The sequence below is a fragment of the Ranitomeya imitator genome, chromosome 8 (genome assembly GCF_032444005.1).
Source record: "Ranitomeya imitator isolate aRanImi1 chromosome 8, aRanImi1.pri, whole genome shotgun sequence".
In the NCBI taxonomy this organism is placed as follows: domain Eukaryota; kingdom Metazoa; phylum Chordata; class Amphibia; order Anura; family Dendrobatidae; genus Ranitomeya; species Ranitomeya imitator.
The window spans coordinates 103293552-103315964 of record NC_091289.1 but is presented as its reverse complement, the minus strand read 5'-3'; the positions used below and the strand labels follow the sequence as shown (position 1 = coordinate 103315964).

At 41.4% G+C, this 22413-nt stretch overlaps 1 protein-coding gene across 6 annotated transcripts in view; it reads left to right on the top strand.

The window, feature by feature from the left end:
* PLA2G4A (phospholipase A2 group IVA) overlaps nucleotides 1–22413 on the top strand; it is a 197882-nt gene that overhangs the window by 47514 nt on the left and 127955 nt on the right. For 4 of the 6 annotated variants that reach the window (XM_069737229.1, XM_069737231.1, XM_069737230.1 and 1 more), the window contains 6 exons: nucleotides 2205–2286; nucleotides 2586–2734; nucleotides 3718–3831; nucleotides 4207–4244; nucleotides 4907–5051; nucleotides 7523–7659. In XM_069737229.1, coding sequence (XP_069593330.1) covers nucleotides 2205–2286; nucleotides 2586–2734; nucleotides 3718–3831; nucleotides 4207–4244; nucleotides 4907–5051; nucleotides 7523–7659 — 665 coding nt within the window. Of the gene's footprint in view, nucleotides 1–2204; nucleotides 2287–2566; nucleotides 2735–3717; nucleotides 3832–4206; nucleotides 4245–4906; nucleotides 5052–7522; nucleotides 7660–22413 lie in introns of all 6 variants that reach the window. The other 2 variants (XM_069737232.1, XM_069737233.1) reach the window with 1 other exon arrangement.

Sequence of the window (22413 nt, the reverse complement as noted above, 5' to 3'; positions counted from 1 at the left end):
GCAAGCTTTCTATCGCAAAACTGGAAATCTGAACTTAGTGGAGTGCTAAACAAAAAAAAAAACACAAGTGTAATTCTGGCATTTCAAAATTGTATTTTTTTTCTGGTTGAAGACATGTGGTTTCAAAGATTTTGTTTTTTAGTAGAACGGACTTTTTGGGACACAACAATGCAAGTGTTTGTTTAATAAAAAAATATAATAGAGATGTACTATGTATATAACCTTTAGGCCATGTTCACACAGTGCGTTTTTTACTGCGGAACCGCAGCGTTTTTGCCGCTGCGGTTCCGCAGCTGTTTTCCATGCAGGGTACAGTACAATGTACCCTATGGAAAACAGGAACCGCTGTGCACATGATCCTGAATTTAAAAAAAAAAGCCGCGCTGAATAGCTGCGGGAAAAAAGGAGCATGTCACTTCTTTTTTCGGAGCCGCAGCGGTTCTGCACCCATAGACCTCCATTGTGAGGTCAAACCCGCAGTAAAACCCGCAGATCAAAAATATATCTGCGGGTTTTATTGCGGTTTGTGGTGCCGAACCGCTGCAGCAGGAAGTGCGTGGGCGGAGTGTGGCTGCCCCGATCCCACCCCCCCATGCTCCGATGCCCCCCCCCGTGCTCCGATGCCCCCACCCCGTGCTCCGATGCCCCACCCATATGCAAAATTTGGCCGTTCTAGCTATTAAATTAAAGGGTTAAATGGCCTATATTTACCTTCATTCGCCGTGAGGCGCCCTCTGCTGGTTGTCCTCATATGAACTCGAGCCTGGGAGCTTTCTAGGAAAGTTCCCACGCTCGAGGGACAACCAGCAGAGGGCGCATCACCGCGAATGAAGGTAAATATAGGTCATTGACCTACTTTACCTTCATTCCCCGGGGTTTTGCAGCCACGAGCACCGCTGCATTAGCAGAGGTCCAGGCTGTAAAATATTTTAACCCCTTCAGATGGATTTACATCGTGGGACGTTACAGATCTTCGGAAGGTATGGATATTGTTGATTTATTATTTTTTCTTTGTTACAGAGCGAGGGTCTTCAGATGGATTGAGCGTAGAATAAAATATTACAACAACCTTTGCATTTATTTCATTAAAATACTTTTAAATAATGTGTTTTTTTTTTTTTAACCCTTTACTACTATTGGATTAATAATGGATAGGTGTCATAATTGACGCCTCTCCATTATTAATTTGGCTTAATGTCACCTTACAATAGCAAGGTGGCATTAACCCTTCATTACCCCATATCCCACCGCTACACGGGAATGGGAAGAGAGTGGCCAAGTGCCAGAATAGGCGCATTTTCCAGATGTGCCTTTTCTGGGGTGGCTGGGGGCAGATGTTTTTAGCCAGAGGGGGGCCAATAACCATGGACCCTCTCCAGGCTATTAATATCTGCCCTCAATCACTGGCTTTATTACTCTGGCGGAGAAAATTGCGCGGGAGCCCACGCCAATTTTTTCCGCCATTTAACCCTTTAATTTAATAGAACGGCCAAATTTTGCATATTCACACTACTAACATTAGTAGTGTGGAATATGCCAAAAAAAAATGGGGATATGAGATGGTTTACTGTATGTAAACCATGTCTCGTATCATGTCGGGTTTAGGAAGGAGATAGCTTTAAAGCCGGTAATTCAATTGCCGGCTTTTGCTATCTCGCGCTGTATGAAATATTAATATATATACATATGTGTCTACTGGTATGTATGTTTTTATGTTTTTTTTAAAAACATGGATCCCTTGTATATCCGTATGTCGGTTTTGCAAGCCTGCGAGAAAACCACGCAGTACGGATGCCATACGGATTACATACGGAGGATGCCATGCGCAAAAAACGGTGACACACCCTGCCTACGGAGGAGCTACGGACCACTATTTTGGGGACTTTTCTGCGTATTACGGCCGTAATATACGGACCGTATTTTTATACGCTGAGTGTGGCGCTGTCCTAAGTGAACCGTAGAATTCTAAGAAAATATGCTCCTGTAATTTTATGGTATGGGTATGTGAGTGATATAAAATGGTGAAACGTTTGCTGTACTTATTTCCAATGCACTTTTACAGTGTATTGTTTTTCAAATAATTTTTATTAACAATTTTTTTTTTTTTTTAAACAAAACCAATATAATGCATTTGTGAAATATTTTTTACAGTGTATTGTGTCATTTAGCAAAACCTCATTATTTTACAACTTTTTCCTTCACAGGTTGAACATCAGTATTCACACAGATTTAGAGTAACTGTCCTTAAAGCCACTAATGTCACCAAAGGAACCTTCGGTGATATGCGTAAGTAATATTTATGGCCTTTTTGTGTCCCCTATTCCAATAGTAAATGCCACTCCTGGTAACATTTAGCTGACAGCTCTTCTAACATTTTTTAAATTAATAGACCGTACTCATCAGTTGTTGTTTTTTTTTTTTTTTTTTGTACAATAAACTATACAGTTGACAAATTAAATTTCCTTTTTTTTTTTATCAGAATGAAAGTATTGTGACTGTACAGAAATGATTGAGGCCCATCATGACCATCCATTAAAAGCCACTTCCCTGTAAACAATGATTGTAGTTCTTATATCCTTTTACAGTTGATACGCCGGACCCGTATGTGGAACTTTATATTGCATTAGCGCCAGATGGTAGAAAAAGAACCAAACACATCAACAATGATGTTAATCCTTTCTGGAATGAAGCTTTTGAATTTATTTTGGATCCAAATCAGGATAATGTTTTGGAGGTATGGTGAACGTCCTGTCTTACTGATATTTCCATATAAAAAGGCTGAACATGGCTGAGCTACTCTCCTCTGGTATCAGCATGTTCCTTTATGCAAACGTTAAAAAAAAATCTGTTAGGCCAGATTATTGCGGTACGTGAAGAAATGGTCCCAGAGTTATCAGTGTCCGTGTGTGCACGTAGGCCATCCGTGTCATCCCTGTGCTGTCCGTGTTTTGAAACAATTTGTTTCAATTTTAACACTATGACGTTAAAGCACACGGACGGCATCCGTGTGTGGTACGTGTTTACACGCACCCATTGACTTTAATGGGTCCGTGTGATCCGTGCGCTCCCACGAACACTGACATGTCTCTGTGTTTTCACAGACCGTGTGTCCATGTGCAAAACACGCTGACATGTGCAGAGACACATTCATTTTAATGTCTCTTCGTGTGTCAGTGTCTCCGGTATGTGAGGAAACTGTCACCACACGTACCGGAGCCACTAACGTGTGAAACCGGCCTTAGAAACAGTGAATTTCACAATTTGCTAAAGAAAACCTTGCCATTTTTATTTTAAGAAGGGTAATTTGTTTTCATCTAATAAATTCTGGTGTGGAAACACTTTTCAAATCCTTCTTTATTTATGCATAAATCCCTGCACTTACAGATCATGACTATCAATGAGATTATTAATGGTTGTCTAAGAAACGTTGTGTTCTGCTGAATGCACTTGAGTAAATTATTAAGATCCATTGCTGGCAGATCTTTTTCCAATTGCCGACCGATGGCATCTCAGATGTGCTCAATGGGAGACAAGTCTGGAGAACCTGCAGGACATGGTAGTACGTTTATGTCTTGCAGGATGCTCACAGTAGCACAAGAGCATGATATGTGGTCTACCTCGATTGACTGCGCTTGCCGTCAGGGGTAGCGCAGTAATGTCTGAGCCCAAGCATTCTGCAACAGTTCTGATTTCTAACAACCACTTTGTTCTTCCTAGGTGACCTTGATGGATGCTAATTATGTGATGGATGAGACTCTGGGCACAGCAACATTTAAGATCACATCCTTGAAACCTGGAGAGAAAACCGAAGTTCCTTTTACCTTTAATAAGGTAACAAACATGACAAGATTATATTTGTAAAAAAAAACTGACCAGTTACACTTCAAACTCTAACATTGTCATAATCAGACGTCCAGTGGTATTCAGACACTGCTGGATTACATTTGGAACATGTACAGTCTTTCGCTAAGTACCTTCTACTTCGATTGTTGAATACAGAGATACTTTACTCCTTGTATTCGCTGTTCTGAACATAAGTGAGAGTGGAGGAAGCAACTATACACCGCAGACTGGTGAAATATGACAACACTGGCCACCAGTGCTCCAATACAGATGGGCAAAGCCTTGTATGGATTTACTCTTGCGCCTGATTATATGTGATCCGTAAAAGTCTAAAATCAGTGATCTAATTCTCTTCCATATTAGGTTACAACGGTTTTCCTTGGATTCTCCCTAGAAGAATGGTATGCATCCATCCGGATATTTTAGTGCTTGAAGATTTTTATTTGTATTTTATTACACTAATTTGATGATTGTCATACAGACATGCTGTCCCAGGCATTATTACATTGTATTGAGCTCTTTACTTGCTAATCTGCAGGCTCCATGTTACAGAGCAGGGGGATCGGAGTAGATTGATATATGGTTTTGTGAGAGTAGATTCAGTAGAACTTGTTTTATTCATTTATATCTCTGCTCTTTCTGGGATTTTCGGTCCCATCAGTGACTGACAGCTATATCTGTATGTACTCCTATACAAAGAAAGCTGTCAGTCACTGATAAAACCGTTTCATAGACCAACCCTTACACCTTTATGTAGTGAAAGTAATTACTATTAACTCCAAAGTTCAAAAGGATGGGCATTTTACTAGTACATTTTCTGCACATACTAAAACCTATTACATGGTGATGCCATCCCCCTGAGTGCCAGGTCTTACTGCTCGGGGAGGCTGTAATACTAGGGAAGCAAATAACAGCGCTGATATCATGCAGGCTTCTGAACATCACTGGCATCATAGTTTTATATGGTCATGAATGTGTGCAGAGATAATACATGTATACACTATGCCCCCCCGGGGGTGAGACCCGGAATAAACTTCTCTTTTTTTTTTTTTTTTGGATGCAGCTCGTCCACTGATCTGAGGTTCAGCATGGCTCTGTGCGATCACGAAAAGCTCTTCCGTCAGAAACGTAAACACGTGGTTATCGAAGGAATGAAGAAATTATTGGGACCTGAACAGAGTAAAGATTTGTATTCCACTTCTAGAGATGTGAGTTGTCATTCACAGCGTAAAATAAATTTCCACCTGTAATTTGTGGACAGTGGGGATATGTTTGTGTAACCACAGCTGCTCATGCTCTTTTTTTTTTCTATTTAAGATTTGCATGTTTTAATGAGCTTTGCAATTGTTAAGGCAGCTGCATATTTTGGGTTTGAAATATTTTAGCTTAATTTAAAAAAAAAAAAAAAAAAGTAGTTTGGGGATCTATTTATGCCCATAAAAAAATAATATATATAAATATATATATATATATATATATATATATATATATATATATATATATATATTTTTTTTTTTTTTTAATAAACCTTACTTTTGGCATGCAGTTTAATCATCTGTCAGTGCACCTCTTTAGAAACTTAATATAACTTAATCCCATAGTGGACACAGTCCCGCTCCTATGTTCGTTCATCTCACCATAGATGAACCATGAACACAGGGCCACCAGATCAATGTAGGACACTCCATACCCGAAGCATTAGATATATAGAAAAAGGAGTTCAAGTCCAAACTAATATATAAAAAAAGTACCAATTTTATTTATTTATAACAATAATCACATATCTCATAAAATACCATATAAATGACATGACATGCTCAGCAAGGAAAAGCAAAACGGTACCAGACCTGTGTGACCTACCACTAACTGCTATTAACCTAATAAGGTGCTCAGTGCCACTATAGTGTTTATGGCACAAGGGACTCCCCAGGATCAAATGTTACTATATCATATCTCCTCACACCTCAAATATCTCAAAGTATCTCTATCTTTCTATAGCACAGCGTAATAAACCTGGTTTGCTTCCTTACCCATATAGTGGATGGTCGCTCAGTGCAGCCCCAACGTGCGTGTCGCATTGGCTTCGTCAGGGGTCGGTACTGTGGTGTGTGTGTGTGGGGGATGTTTTTATATGATTTCCAATTGTCCTTAATCGGACACGGGATGTAGCGCATGTGCGCCGCTGACCGCGCCGAGAACTGCATCACGTCTGGCGCCCACCATGACGGAGCGCATCCAGGGACGTCTAAATGACGTCACTGAAGCGCAAACGTCACTACCAGGCGCTGTCCACAATGCCCCAGGACACCAGCAAGTGGGTCACCGCTGTAAGAATTGTGGGATGGCACACTGGGCAGTAATTAGTTAATGTTCACAGACGCTGCAACATAGCTCTTCCCCCTCTGATATGGGCGGGTTACCTCTCTGGACACAGTGCGCATGTCCTCCATGGCTGGTGTCCCGGGGCATTGTGGACGGCGCCTGGTAGTGACGTTTGCGCTTCAGTGACGTCATTTAGACGTCCCTGGATGCGCTCCGTCATGGTGGGCGCAGACGTGATGCAGTACCCGGCGCGGTCAGCGGCGCACATGCGCTACATCCTGTGTAAGATTAAGGACAATTGGAAATCATATAAAAACCTCCCCCACACACACCACAGTACCGCCCCCTGACGAAGCCAACGCGAAACGCGCGTTGGGGCTGTACTGTGCGACCATCCGCTATCTGCTATATGGGTAAGGAAGCAAACCAGGTTTATTACGCTGTGCTGTAGAAGGATAGAGATACTTTGGAGATATTTGAGGTGTGAGGAGATATGATATATTAACATTTGATCCTGGGGAGTCCCTTGTGCCATAAACACTAAAGTGGCACTGAGCACCTTATTAGGTTAATAGCAGTTAGTGGTAGGTCACACAGGTCTGGTACCATTTTGCTTGCCCTTGCTGAGCATGTCATTTATATGGTATTTTATGAGATATGTGATTATTGTTATAAATAAATAAAATTGGTACTTTTTTATATATTAGTTTGGAATGAACTCCTTTTTCTATATATTTAATGCTCCTTAGAAACTTTATTGAATCCATAGATGAGCCATCTCATTTTCTTAGGCTACTTTCACACATCAGGTTTTCGCTGTCAGGCTAAATCCGGCTAAATTTTAAAAAACCGGATCTGGCGAATGTTGACGCCGGATGCAGTTTTTTTTCCCATAGACTTGCATTAGTGCCGGATTGCGCGGGATGACATTGCGTTTCGTCTGGTTTTCGCCGGAACCGGCAAATCTGCTGTTTCTGGAAAAAACATCCATGGCAACGTTTTTTGTCTCCGGCAAAAAAGCCGGAAGCGCCGAATCCGGCACTTCCGGCTATTTGCTAGAATGGGAGCTGGAAGGTGATCGATTCCGGCGCTGGATTCCGTTATTTTTAAACTGAGCATGCTCCAAATTTATTTATTTTTTTTTTATCCAATAATCTAGATATGCTAGCTGGATCCGTCGAAAAAACTGATCCGTAGCATCAGTTTTTCACAATCTGCGCCGGATCCAGTTTTTCCAACATTCGCCGGATTGTGCCTGATGCAAAAAACCTGATGTGTGAAAGTAGCCTTAGTGGCAGTTGATTTACTCTATTTTTATTCATTTAAAAAATATTTTCATAGTATTTTTTATTTTAAGGTACCAGTAATTGCAGTTCTTGGCTCTGGAGGTGGATTCCGTGCAATGGTCGGATTTTCTGGGGTGATGAAGGCTTTGTATGAATCAGGTATTCTGGACTGTGCCACATATATTGCTGGATTATCTGGATCTACATGGTAAGTGGTTTGAAATTTAGATATTTTAAACATTTTTATAATTGTTTTTTTTCTCTGTTTAAATGGCATGGATTTGGCTTTTAAATAACTGCTAAGGCATCTTCTTATTGCAGTGATGGTTTTTTTTGCTATCGTTTAGTGAGCTGCTTGCTGCAGTTTTGATAAAATCACGGTTTTATCTGCTACATATCTAACAGTTCTCTGAATGCTGAGCATCCACCTCTGATTGGTATAATAAATAGTGGGGGTGGGGTCTTAGGATTTTACAGAGCTCATGATTATGGTTGACTACATGGTAGTAGGTTTAACTAGTCATCAGGTGGTGGTTTCCTGCTAAGGCCTCATTCAGACATTTAACACCTAAATATTGTACTGTGATTTTCACAGTTGGCGCACACATGTCTATTATAGTCTACAATGTGCTGGCAAAAAATCATGGGCTCACATCTATTATTTATTTTTTTATCTTCGTGACAAAAGAAAATCCCCCATACAAGTCTTTTGGGCCTGTAAAAGTCACTGACAGCACATAAATGCCAACAGCGTACAATTCTTTTCCATGATTAACATTGCAGTGAATAGGAGATGACTTGTAATTTTACATAGTTACATAGTTATTAAGGTCGAAGGAAGACTAGAAGTCCATCTAGTTCAACCCATAGCCTAACCTAACTTGCCCTAACATGTTGATCCAGAGGAAGGCAAAAAAAAACCATGTGGCAAAGAGTAAGCTCCACATTGGGGAAAAAAATTCCTTCCCGACTCCACATACGGCAATCAGACTAGTTACCTGTGTCGGGATCACACTCAGTCGGAGCAGCCTTTGGAAGTGGAGAATCACCAGAAATAATACACAAGACACGTCTTGTATAGTGTATCACTGGGAAGTCTCTGAAGCACGCCTGCCTTCAAGGTGCTACCCCTTCTTTATATAGTTGTTTAGTGGTTATACAAGTTTTGCATGTTTAAACAAAGAGACAAAACAGGAAAGAAAGAAAAGAAAAGAAAACAGTTTCGTGGGCGGCAGTTTCACAACAAACAGTACAAAGGCAATTCCACAGACAAGAAAAACAGGATTTCATACTATAGCTAAAATGTCCTTGAATGGACAGGTCAATATTTATCACAAATTCTTTTTTTTTAATTTTTGTTCATTGAGGTAATCATTTTTGTTCTGCTCTTCACAATCCCCCCTTTGACATATTCCATTCAAAACCTTGTCGATCATTTTAGTCATTCTTTTTGTGATATTACAAAAAAAAAACTTTATATTCTCGCATCCATTACACAAAATTTACCGAGATACCCTTGAGTACAACCTTGAATAATACATATATAATTACAATAACCATAACTGTATGTATTAGGCTTTGCATAATCCCGGTAACCCACCCACCGATCCCTCTGAACCAATTGGCCGGGTTAAGAAAAGAAAAGGTATCTGACCACCAGCTATCCTTATTTTGGTCATTGTCTTTGTCATACTGATCCCTGAGTCGTTGTACGTCTTTTTTGCAATGGCTTGCATGTATCCATGATGCCTTTCCTTCAAGCTTGACTGCTGTTGGAGTTGTTAACAGGACTTGGAAAGGTCCGTCAAATCTCGGTTCCAGAGTCTTTCTGGTGTGTCTTTTCACGTAGACTTGATCACCAGGTTCCAACTTGTGGCCTCCTTCGAGATTTTCTGGATCTGGAAGGGAAGCAAAAACTTGCGAATGCACTTTAGTTAAACGTTTTTGTAATTCTTGTACATAAGCAGTTAAAGTCTCAGTATTCAACATCAGTTGTTGTGGAAAATAACAACCCAAATTTGCTGCTCTACCAAAAAGAATCTCATGTGGTGACAGCTTAGCCTTCCCCCTTGGGGTGTTTCGGATGGAATCCAGGGCAAGTGGTAGACACTCGGTCCAAGGCTTTCCTGTTTCTGCCATGGCCTTCTGGATTTTTAATTTTATTGTCCCATTTAATCTTTCCACTTTACCTGAACTCTGTGGATGATATGGAGTGTGAAACTGGTTTTCTACTCCCAACATTTTCATAACATTCTGGAATATTTCCCCAGTAAAATGGGTACCCCTATCTGACTCGATCACCTCAGGCATGCCGTAACGGGGTATCAATTCATGTGCTATTTTAATGGCAGTTTTTGCTGAGGCTTTACGAACTGGATAAGCCTCTGGCCACCCTGAGAACATATCCACACACAAGCACATATTCGTATCCATTGTACCTAGGAAGTTGGATGTAGTCGATCTGGAGTCTTTGAAAGGGATACAGTGGTCTTACATGATGCTTGGTTGGGGTTTTAATGGCCTGACCTGGATTGTGTGCCAGGCATATAGCGCATGCAGCACACATGTTCCGAGCAAAATTACCAAAGCCTGGAGCCAACCACCTTTCTTTTACCTTGAGCGTCATACCATTTGCCGACACATGCGTGGGTAGGTGGAGGTCACTTGCCACTGCGGGGTACCAGGCTCTGGGTAAACACAACAAAGTTCCTTTTTTCCATAATCCTTGCTGATCTTCTGCCCCTTTTTTCTGCCACTGCCCTCGTTCTTCGTCGTCTACCTGTTTCTGAGCTTCCTTCAATCTTTCCTCATCATCTTCAGAGCTATCTAGTGTGTGGGCATGATGTAAGGGTTTACGTGCTGCCTGTTTTGCTGCCTTATCGGCTTTATCGTTACCCCTGGCTTCCTCGGTGTCGAGTCTCACATGTGCAGCTACCTTTATCACCGCTATTTCTTTAGTTTCTTGTGCTGCCTCCAGAATCTGTCTAATGAGGGAGGCATGTTTAACAGGTTGGCCTGAAGCAGTCATATAACCTCTGGCTCTCCATATTACGCCAAAATCGAAAATAATGCCATGTGCATATCTAGAATCAGTGTATATGTTTGCTGTCTGATCTTTGGCTATTTTTAGAGCTTCAACTAATGCCGTAAGTTCTGCTTCTTGTGCAGACTGATTAGCAAGGAGAGGTTCTGCTTTCAGCACTTCATGCTGAGTTACTACCGCATAACCTGTATGAAATTGTCCATTCATATCTGCATATCTACTGCCATCTATGAAAAGTTCAAATGTAGCATTACAGAGTGGCTTGTCACGTACATTACATAAGCCCTGAGTCTCTTGTTCCATTAATTGTACACAATCATGCATTGACTTTGATGGGTCAAAGGAGTTGGAGAGTGCAGTTTCAAAGGAGTTGGAGAGTGCAGTTTCCTCAGGTATGGTACCCCCCTCAGACTCTAAAGGGAGCAAAGACGCGAGATTAAGAGTCTGAATCCTGGCAAAGGAAATGTTGGGCGGCAGTAGTAGGGAACATTGGAGACGGAGGTGTCTGGCCATTGAAATATGTTTAGGTTGGACCTGGTTAAGAATGCCATGTACATCATGAGTGGTCTGAACTAGAAGTGGGTGATCAAGAACAATCTCAGAAGCTTTATCTAATAACAGTGAAATTGCGGCTACTACTCTTACACAAGAAGGTGCGGCTCTAGCTACAGGGTCCAGATGAGCTGATATGTATGCCACTGGTCTCTGTTTGTTTCCATGTTTTTGTGTGAGCACCCCTGTAGCATGTGAGGATATCTCAGCTGCCATCAATTGAAAAGGTTTAGTGTAGTCTGGGAGTCCCAAAACCGGAGCTGATACCAGTGCTGTTTTCAAAGAGGAAAATGACTGTTTAGCCTCTTCACTGAGTGAATATGGTGTGTTGGCAATACAGTCATATAAAGGCTGCATGAGTTGACTTGCATGTATGATCCACTGTCTACAGTGTGAAACAATACCTAGGAAAGCACGCAGCTGTTTGTGATTCCTGGGTTACGTATGGCTTCCGTACGTTGAGGTGTGAGGTGTCTGATGCCCTGTGATATGCAGTGACCTAAAAACACGACTGTTTGTTGACAAGCCTGGAGTTTCTGTCTATTTACTTTACAGCCTTCTTGCGCTAGGAAAATTAAGAAATTAACAGTTGAGGTAACTGCCGTCTGTTCATCAGGGCAACAAATAAGTAAGTCATCTACATACTGTAGAATGACTACTCCTGGTTCTGGGATGAATTTTTTAGCACGGTCTGCATTGCTTCAGAGTACAAAGTTGGTGAGTGTACCATACCTTGTGGCAATCTTGTCCATGCTAATTGTTTACCCTTGAATGTAAAGGCAAACAAATGCCAACAGTTCTTATGTAGTGGCACAGAAAAAAATGCGTTTGATAAGTCAATTACCGTAAAATATGCAGCAGTGCTGGGAATTTGAGACAGTAAGGTATGAGGATTCGGTACCACAGGGGTGACCGGTGCCAAAACCTTATTGATTTCCCGTAAGTCGTGCACCATACGATATTTCACCATAGTTTCTTTGGAGGACACTTTCTTTTTAACAGGATATAAGGGTGTATTGGCGGGTGACCTGATTTCTACCAAAACACCTTGTAACACATAATCCTGAATTTGTTGAGAAATCGCCTTTTCTTGCTGGGCGCTGATGGGGTATTGCCTAAGCTGAGGTAATATGGTTCCCAGGGCAGTTTCTAACAGTATAGGAGCTACTGATAAAAATCCTACATCAGTGTCTCCTTTTGCCCATAGGCTGTCAGGAACCCGAGACAAGTCAATTTTTGCTTGTTGAGTGTAAATTTCGGGAAAATCCTCCATTGCCTGTATTCTAACATATGGTTCCAGAGTTTCTGCATCTTCAGGGATGGTCAGCATAACTGTGCCATCTTCTCTAAAATGGATGTTTGCATGCATTTTACTTAAGACATCAGTACCCAACAAGCAGGTAGGTGCACCTTTAGCAAATAAAAATTTGGATACAAAAGTTTTAGGGCCAAAGCTCACATTTAAAGGTTTTGTAAAGGGCAACGCCTGAATTTTACCATCATACCCTTCTGCATATGTAACCTTTGAGGATATATTGTCAGGATATGGTAAAAAGTCCTGATTTAAAATGGAGGATGTTGCTCCCGTATCTATCAGAAAAGGTACATTTTTACCCTCAACTTCAACTTGGTCTTCTAGAAGGAAGAGAGACCTGCATAACTTTCAGTCATTCTGAGCTGTCTGTTTGATCAGGCACTGGGTTATTTATCCTATTTTTGGGTACAAAGGTTCCTGAATCTATATCTGCTTTTCTCTTCCTACATTCCCTTTGGAAATGTCCTGGCTTCTTACAGTAATGACAAGTAAACTTTTGATTAGCAGAGCCAGTATTAGCCTGTGCAATTCTTACTGGCTTAGAATTTTCTCTTAAGTCCATTTCTATCCCTACAGCTTTCTGTCTAGCCAGGTGTGGGTCTTCCAAGGTTCTCCAATCAGGGGTTGCGGCCTTAAGCTTTTCCTTCACTTTTGGAGACAATCCATCTATAAAGGTTTTTGTAACTAACCTCATCATTCCTGGAGCGGTTAGATCCATGCCTTCATCTCTGAAATTATTTTCTACACTTAGATAATATTCGTCTACTGATTGTCCAGATTTCTGAGCCACCACTCCCGTTGTTCCTCTCTGCCTCTGTCTCTCCCTCATGAAAACCATTAAGTGATCTACAAATTGTGTACCTGATTCTATCGTTTGTAAGGCACCATCTCCTGCTTGGGGCCTATGTACCTGTAGATTTGCTAATAGCTCCTGGAAGAGTCCAGGAGTCATTTTCATTCTACATAATTCTTCTCCATCTGCCCAAACTCCAGCGTGAGTCTGCATAATTTGCTGTATATATTGTGCAAATCTAACTGGACACTGGGTGGGATCTGGTGCGTTATGCAAGAGAGACATGCCTTCAGCGGGGGACCAAGGGAAATATTGTCGAGTTTGGTGATATCTAGTTCCCATTACTCCGTCAGCACCAGGTTCCCTAAAGGGTCTTGGTACTACCCTAACAGGGGCAAGTACAGCGCCATGTCTAGGTGTACCACAGGCTAGGCAATCATTTCTCCAGTCTGGATTTTGTTGTCCACAGTGTGGACATACCCATCCTCCTGGTCCGGCTAAACTTTGAGGTGGTGTTTGGAGAAAAGATGGGGCATGTGGGTTAAGGTATGGGGGTGGGGTATTTTTAGATTCCACATTTTGTTTTTCTCCACAGCCTGTGGGTCTAATACACCACTTTTTACTCTGTTGATTATATGTCCATCCCTCATTTTCTGCTACCCTAGAGACATCAATCAATGCTTGGATCTGATCTATCCATTTCTTGTCTCTGATTATGCCTTTTTTCCTTTCCTGAATTCCTTCCCATAGTTTTCTACTAAAAGCTTCTGCCCTAGTAACTCCAAACTTACTAAAAATCTTTTTCAGCCCCTTAGTGGCATCTTCACCACTTCTCTCCTTTATGATAGTATAGATATCTAATTCTTCTGGTTCCGACTTTGTTTGCTTATTCCCCATTTTCTTATCCTGAGCTTTCTTGCCCTAGGTGGCGTTTGGGTATGAGAATACCTCGTTACCTTCTTCCTAAGGAGCTAGGATGTTTAAACTGTGTTGATGTAAGAAAATCCTGATTCCTACACCTATAGCAAACAACACAAATGCAACCAGACAGAAAAAGAACATACAACGTATCTTGTCCCAGGCTAATTTATCTGTCCTGGGCTTATACTATCACATACAACGTATTCTTGTCCCAGGCTAATTTATCTGTCCTGGGCTCATACTATCATACACTTATCCGTCACCAGGTTTTTGTCAAAGACAGGATCAGAGATTGAACATAGGCGCGGAGGTCTCCCCGAAAGGACGCAACCACGTTGCCCAGTGGGACAGTCACTTCTTCTGTTTCAACCCCCTGGGCGGCTTATAGGGCTATTCCCAACTTCCACACACCTTCTATTCACATTCACTCTCATTCAATGCCGTACTCCGTGAGGTGATCAATTCCTAAATAGTTCAAGAACCCGAGCTATAGGTATCCTCCTCTACTAGAACTACCCGCTAAAGAACACGACACAGAAAATCTTACGGACAGTGCAGGGCAGATATAAGAGATCTAACAGTGTCTCTTACCTGGCCAGGTTTTTGTTCATCTGCCGTCCATTATCCCAGATTCTCTTTTCGTTCGTATTCTGCCGGTGTTCTTGAAGGAATACACAGACCTCGGGTCCCTGTTCGGGCGCCAGGAAATGTCGGGATCACACTCAGTCGGAGCAGCCTTTGGAAGTGGAGAATCACCAGAAATAATACACAAGACACGTCTTGTATAGTGTATCACTGGGAAGTCTCTGAAGCACGCCTGCCTTCAAGGTGCTACCCCTTCTTTATATAGTTGTTTAGTGGTTATACAAGTTTTGCATGTTTAAACAAAGAGACAAAACAGGAAAGAAAGAAAAGAAAAGAAAACAGTTTCGTGGGCGGCAGTTTCACAACAAACAGTACAAAGGCAATTCCACAGACAAGAAAAACAGGATTTCATACTATAGCTAAAATGTCCTTGAATGGACAGGTCAATATTTATCACAAATTCTTTTTTTTTAATTTTTGTTCATTGAGGTAATCATTTTTGTTCTGCTCTTCACACCTGGATCAACGCCCTATCAAGGAATCTAGTGTATATACCCTGTAACATTATACTTTTCCAGAAAGGTATCCAGTCCCCGCTTAAATTTAAGTAATGAATCACGCATTACAACATCATACGGCAGAGAGTTCCATAGTCTCACTGCTCTTACAGTAAAGAATCCGCGTCTGTTATTATGCTTAATATGAAAAAAACTCCGGCACACTATTAGATACTAGAAGAGTCTCTTATTCATTCAAAATGTTTATTTTCAGAAAATAATGGTGAATTTCCAAGATATTTTTAAGATTTTCTTATTTTTCAAAACAGTGATGGGATTTCCAAAAATACATTTCTCATACTCCGTATGGACATATAATCAAAACCTTCTAATCTCAACGTTTCGGCTGTGAAGCCTTTTTCAAGAGATTCAATGTCCCTGAAACACATATGGAGAGATATAACAGAAAACAGAAATATAAATGTCAATATCAGAAAAACAAAATAACAGGGGAACAGAATGTAGTACGACCCCCTTTAATATGTAGACCCTACATCATTCACCGTTCAAATGTCATGTAAGGTAATCTCATATCATAATTGGTATCACCGCATCATACACTAAAGGGTTTCCATAAAATCTCAATTATAACGGTAATCTTAGGGGAGACACCTACAAATAAAACAACTCAAGTTCCATTATACTAAGTGTGTAAGTGTACCCAATGGTTCTGATTCCATATAAGTGCAGCTGGCATTAGGGTAGACACTGTCTAGTGGTATAAATAGTAGGCAAACCCACACCAAACCCCGTGAACAGTAAAGGACAAAGATTCCATACTTGAAAATGGGAAGAGAGCCGGTTAGGGAAATCCACTGTAAGAATAAATATGCAAGACGCTTTAGAATACTGGACCAAAAAGATATCCGTGCCGCTTCAGAAAACAGGAATATAAACTTGTTACCTTATACTAGAACACCGCCGTATAGGTGCTGCTGCGACCACAAGGAGAACCGCTAACGGGAGGCAGTGAAAGGATACTGAGCGGCCGGCATTTTATTCCGTTCCGGCGCTCGTGCCCGTCGGAATACTTCCGGGTGAAAGTGCAAGTGACGGACCTGCGCACTGAGGTCCGGAGAAAGCCAAGGGCAGCCGAAATAGTGCGCCTGCGCAGAAGCGCCTAAGCCCGGACTTCAAGAAGTCCCCGAGTGCTGCAATATGACAAAAAAGAAAGGAAGAACCATAAAACATACAGTAGATCTAGCGGTATACTTAGTAGATGTAGCGATACACTAAGCAAATGATTGTAAGACTATATTTGGGTACACTGATTATAAGATATTACATAATGAGATATACATAAAATAAAAAACTCAGAACTCCAATATCCTCATAAAACGACTAAGGTTGGATCAATAAGGGGAAAGTCAAAAGAATGACACAATGTTACAGCATATATTCACATACAAGTAAACAATCAGATATCATATCAGTCATGCTTAATTAAATGTGGAGATGAAAAGAGAAACTTGAACTACTAAATTACAAGATTAATAGGAGACCTCATATTCTCTGAGACCATACGGGGACAAAGCTTGTAATGTGCAAATCCAAAAGGATTCCCGTTCCTTTAATTTCCTGATCCTGTCTCCCCCCCCCCCCCCCCTCCTAAGTACAGGCACATGATCTATCACTTGGTACCTAAGTTGGGCCACATTATGATTGTTCTGTAGAAAGTGGGCAGGAATGGGTAAAAGGGTCCTACCACATCTGATGGTAGATTTATGTTTTGAAATGCGGTCTCGGATATGCTGGGTAGTTTCCCCAACATATCCGAGACAGCAAGGACACTTTATTAAATAGACGACAAAGGACGAACTACAAGTAAACTGTCCCCTGATAGGAAATCTCTTCCCAGAACGTGGATGTGTAAAAGAGTCGCCCCTCAACACATTTGAACATTGGTGACAACTCAAACACGGGAACGTGCCATTACGAGGTGAAGTCAAAACCCTTTGTATAGGGCCCCTATTACTAGGGCCAACATCAGCCCTAACCAAGTGGTCCTTGATATTAGAGCAGCGCTTACTGCAAATTATAGGTTTAGAATCAAACTCTCTAACCTGAGGATATGCATTCTTTAAAATATCCCAGTGTTGGAGGACACACTTGTTAATTAAATGGTTCAAAGGATGAAATGTACTGACGAAAGCCAACCTCGGGGTCTCATAACGTGCATACGGTCTAACTGTATCCCTACTGGATGAGAGAACGTGATCCGGGTAGCCCCTAGTACGAAATTTATCATTCATTTCCTGATGTCTGATGTGGCTGGTCTCAGGGTTGGACACAATCCTGTCAACCCTAACATGTTGAGATTTAGGAAGAGCTCTTTTGATGTGGTGAGGATGACAACTATCATATTTCAAGAGACTATTCCTATCTGTGGACTTGACAAAGAGATCCGTCTCAATCTCTCTATGTTCATTAATGATGACTCTAGTGTCCAAAAAATTCATGGAGACTGGATCATGAGACATTGAAAAGGTAAGGCCAGGTAAACATAAATTGAGGTCTCCATGAAAACTGCAGAGAGTTTCTATATCACTAGTCCAAATTAGAAAGACGTCGTCTATATAACGTCGCCAGTAGATCACGTGAGACATGAAGCTGGGATGTGTATAGACGTATGTTAGTTCGAAGTGATCCATAAAAATATTTGCATATGGGGGTGCCATGTTGGACCCCATGGCAGTCCCCTTCCTCTGTATAAAGAACTGATCCTCGAAAATGAAAAAGTTACGAGTCAATACTAGCGTGAGTAAGTCCTTACAAAATTTCTGTTGTTGCATAGAGAAGTTTGTGTGGGAGGATAGAAAGGACATAACAGACTCTATGCCATCTTGATGTCTTATACTCGTATACAAGCTATTTACATCCATAGAGACTAACAAGCAATTCATCGGAAGTCTCCCTATGTTTTTGAGAGATGTCAAGAAATCGGTAGTGTCCTTGAGAGATAAGACTTAATCCTCGGTATTAGGGGGGATAAAATTTTTTCAAGCGTCATAGCTAATGGAGACAACAGGGATTCCGAAGAGGCCACTATCGGACGCCCAGGGGGCCTCAATGGATGTTTATGGATCTTGGGAAGTGTATAAAACACCGGTATTACCGGGTGCTGTTTTACGAGAAAATCCCCTAATTTGGTGTCTATTGTACCCATTGTGGTATAGTGAGTTACTAGATCTTTGATCTCTCTACTAATTTCAAAGGTGGGATTATTACCAATAGGTTGATATGTATCTAAGTCCCTTAGTTGTGTCCTGATCTCATGCATGTAGTAGTCCCGGTCCAACACTACTATAGAGCCCCCCTTATCCGCCGGTTTTATTATAATTTGTTTGTTATCCTTCAATGTGGATAATGCCCTCTTCTCCTCAACAGAAAGATTGTCTCACGTGATAATTTCCCTTTTCTATGGATTCTAAAACCTTCTTAACGTCATTCTTCACCAACTCCAATATATGTTTCAACTGGATGGTAGATGTGTGGGGGTTGAAAGGAACTATAGGTTCGTAGATTTAAAGATTTTAAAGTAAATTCTGAATCAGTAGAATTGGATATGGGGGGAACATTCGTCAGTGTTTTAGAGAAATGTGCTTTCAGCCTGATATTTCTAAAAAAGCGATTTATCTCCTGATCTATCTGGAAGGAGTTAAACCTCGGAACCGGACAGAAGCTAAGTCCTCTTTGTAATACATTCAGTTCAGTTGGGGGTAGGCACTGTGACGAGATGTTGTATACAATGTTATTGGTGGCGTCAGTACCTGGGACCTGGTCGCCATCCGGCGTTGTTCTGATCCGTGTCCGTTGCCCCCTCCTCGTTTTCCTTTGTAACCCCGGCCTGGACGTTGTTCTAAAAAAGAAGAGCGTGCTGAACCAAAGTCGCTTTCTGAACTGGTGGAAAACAGACTGTAGTCCCTTCTCGTTGGTCTCCGATTCCTGGAATAGGTGGTGAATTGCCATTTATACACCTGGTTGTTCTTATAGTCTTCGGTGTCGCGTAAAAATTTGTTCCGTCTTCTGATCTGTAAACGATCACGTAAGTCTGAGACAGTCTTGTCTACCTTGTCCTTTAACCCTTTGAAGTCCTCCGGTGTAGATGTACTCCTAAGTTGTTGCTCCGTAGATGAAATCTTTTTCTTCAATTCAGTAATCTCCTTCTGTAGAAAATCAATGGTTAGTATTATCAAGTCCATGTTATTATGCTTAAACCTTCTTTCCTCCAGACGTAGAGGATGCCCCCTTGTCCCTGTTTCAGGTCTGATTAAAAAGATCATCAGAAAGGTCTTTGTACTGTCCCTTCATATATTTATACATTAAAATAAGATCACCCCTTAGTCTTCGTTTTTCCAAACTAAATGGCCCCAAGTGTAATAGCCTATCTTGGTATTGCAGACCCCCCAGTCCTCTAATAACCTTGGTCGCTCTTCTCTGCACCCGCTCTAGTTCAGCTATGTCTTTCTTATACACCGGAGACCAGAACTGTGCACAGTATTCTAAGTGTGGTCGAACTAGTGACTTGTATAGAGGTAAAATTATGTTCTCCTCATGAGCATCTATGCCTCTTTTAATGCATCCCATTATTTTATTTGCCTTTGTAGCAGCTGCCTGACACTGGCCACTGAATATGAGTTTGTCATCCACCCATACACCCAGGTCTTTTTCATTGACGGTTTTGCCCAGAGTTTTAGAATTAAGCACATAAATATACATCTTACTAGATTGTGGCCCGATTCTAACGCATCGGGTATTCTAGAATATGCATGTCCCCGTAGTATATGGACAATGATGATTCCAGAATTCGCGGCAGACTGTACCTGTCACTGATTGGTCGAGGCAACCTTTATGACATCATCGTCGCCATGTCAACCATTATGACATCTACGTCGATACTGTGCCCGTCGCTGAATAAGAAACGTGAGATGTCTACGTCCTTTGACATCATCATCGCTGTGCCCGTTGCTGATTGGTCGAGGCTTGGCGGCCTCGACCAGAGAGCCGGGATTTCCAGGACAGACAGACAGACAGACAGGGAAAAACCCTTAGACAATTATATATATAGATTACTTCTACCCAAGTGCATGACCTTACATTTATCCCCATTAAATCTCATTTGCCATTTATCAGCCCAAGCTTCTAGTTTACATAAATCATCCTGTAATATAAAATTGTCCTCCTCTGTATTGATTACCCTGCAGCGTTTAGTGTCATCTGCAAATATTGAAATTCTACTCTGAATGCCCCCTAAAAGGTCATTAATAAATATGTTAAAAAGAGGGCCCAATACTGACCCCTGTGGAACCCCACTGCTAACCGCTACCCAGTCCGAGTGTGCTCCATTAATAACCACCCTTTGTTTCCTATCCCTGAGCCAGATCTTAAGCCACTTACACATATTTTCCCCTATCCCCAACCATTTGTGTGGCACCGTATCATAAGCTTTTGAAAAGTCCATATACCCTACGTCCACTGCGTTCCCTTGGTCCAATCCGGAACTTACCTCTTCATAGAAACTGATCAAATTAGTCTGACATGAACGGTCCCTAGTAAAACCGTGCTGATACTGGGTCATGAGGTTATTCCTCTTCAGATACTCCAGTATAGCATCCCTTAGAATGCCCTCCAGGATTTTACCCATAGTAGAGGTTAAGCTTACTGGCCTATAATTTACGAGTTCAGTTTTTGTCCCCTTTTTGAATATTGGCACCACATTTGCTATACCCCAGTCCTGTGGTACAGACCCTGTTATTATGGAGTCTTTAAAGGTTAAAAATAAGGACTATCAATGACTGTACTTAATTCCTGCAGTACTCGAGGGTGTATCCCATCCGGGCCCGGAGATTTGTCAATTTTAGTAATTTTTTTTTAGACGCCGCCGCACTTCCTGCTGGGTTAAGCAGGTGACATTTAATTGGGAATTTTTATCACTAGTCATATTGTCTGCCATGGAATTTTCTTGTGTAAATACTGATGAAAAAAAGTCATTTAGCATATTGGTTTTTTCCTCATCCTCATCCACCATTTCACCCAGACTATTTCATTTATTTTTTCATACTTTAGTGATTTTAAAGATAAAAACTGAAACTCTAATCTAAAACCCTGATTACACTGAGATTACATTTTTTTTTCATACATGAAAAATGACTGATGTCTGAATGAAGCCTTACTGTTTTGGCTGGCAATCAGGCAACACAGCGTGCAGTAATTAGCGCACATACAGAGATCTGGCAATAACCAAAAACAATAGGACGAGCTCTGAGACGTGGAATCTCTGTAGACTGCAGTACCTGATCTATCCTCACACAACTATAGGCAGCAGTGGATTGCGCCTATCACTACCTATGCAACTCGGCACTGCCTGAGGAGCTGACTAGCCTGAAGATAGAAATACAAGCCTGACTTACCTCAGAGAAATACCCCAAAGGAATAGGCAGCCCCCCACATATAATGACTGTTAGCAAGATGAAAAGACAAACGTAGGAATGAAATAGATTCAGCAAAGTGAGGCCCGATATTCTAGACAGAGCGAGGATAGCAAAGAGAACTATACTACAAAAAACCCTAAAACGAAAACCACGCAAAGGGGCAAAAAGACCCACCGTGCCGAACTAACAGCACGGCGGTGCACCCCTTTGCTTCTCAGAGCTTCCAGCAAAAGTTAATAGCAAGCTGGACAGAAAAAACAGAAAACAAACTAGAAGCACTTATCTAGCAGAGCAGCAGGCCCAAGGAAAGATGCAGTAGCTCAGATCCAACACTGGAACATTGACAAGGAGCAAGGAAGACAGACTCAGGTGGAGCTAAATAGCAAGGCAGCCAACGAGCTCACCAAAACACCTGAGGGAGGAAGCCCAGAGACTGCAATACCACTTGTGACCACAGAAGTGAACTCAGCCACAGAATTCACAACACCTTACACAGTAGTTTTTTTTTTTTTTTTTTTTTTTTTTTACCTACAGCAAGCAGCCTCAGTAAATGTATATGTCTCTGTCCCTACTTCATGCTAGAGCAGTTCTGCTGTTTTGTGTTTTTCTTTTCCTACAATGCATGGTGGGCCTGACATAATGGGTTATTTTATCTTCTACTGGTCATTGATCGATATAGCTAATATATTTTCATTCTCTGGATTGCTGAGATTTTCTCTAAGGCTGGCTTCACTCTGGTGACTTAAGCGGACGAGTGCATTGCGA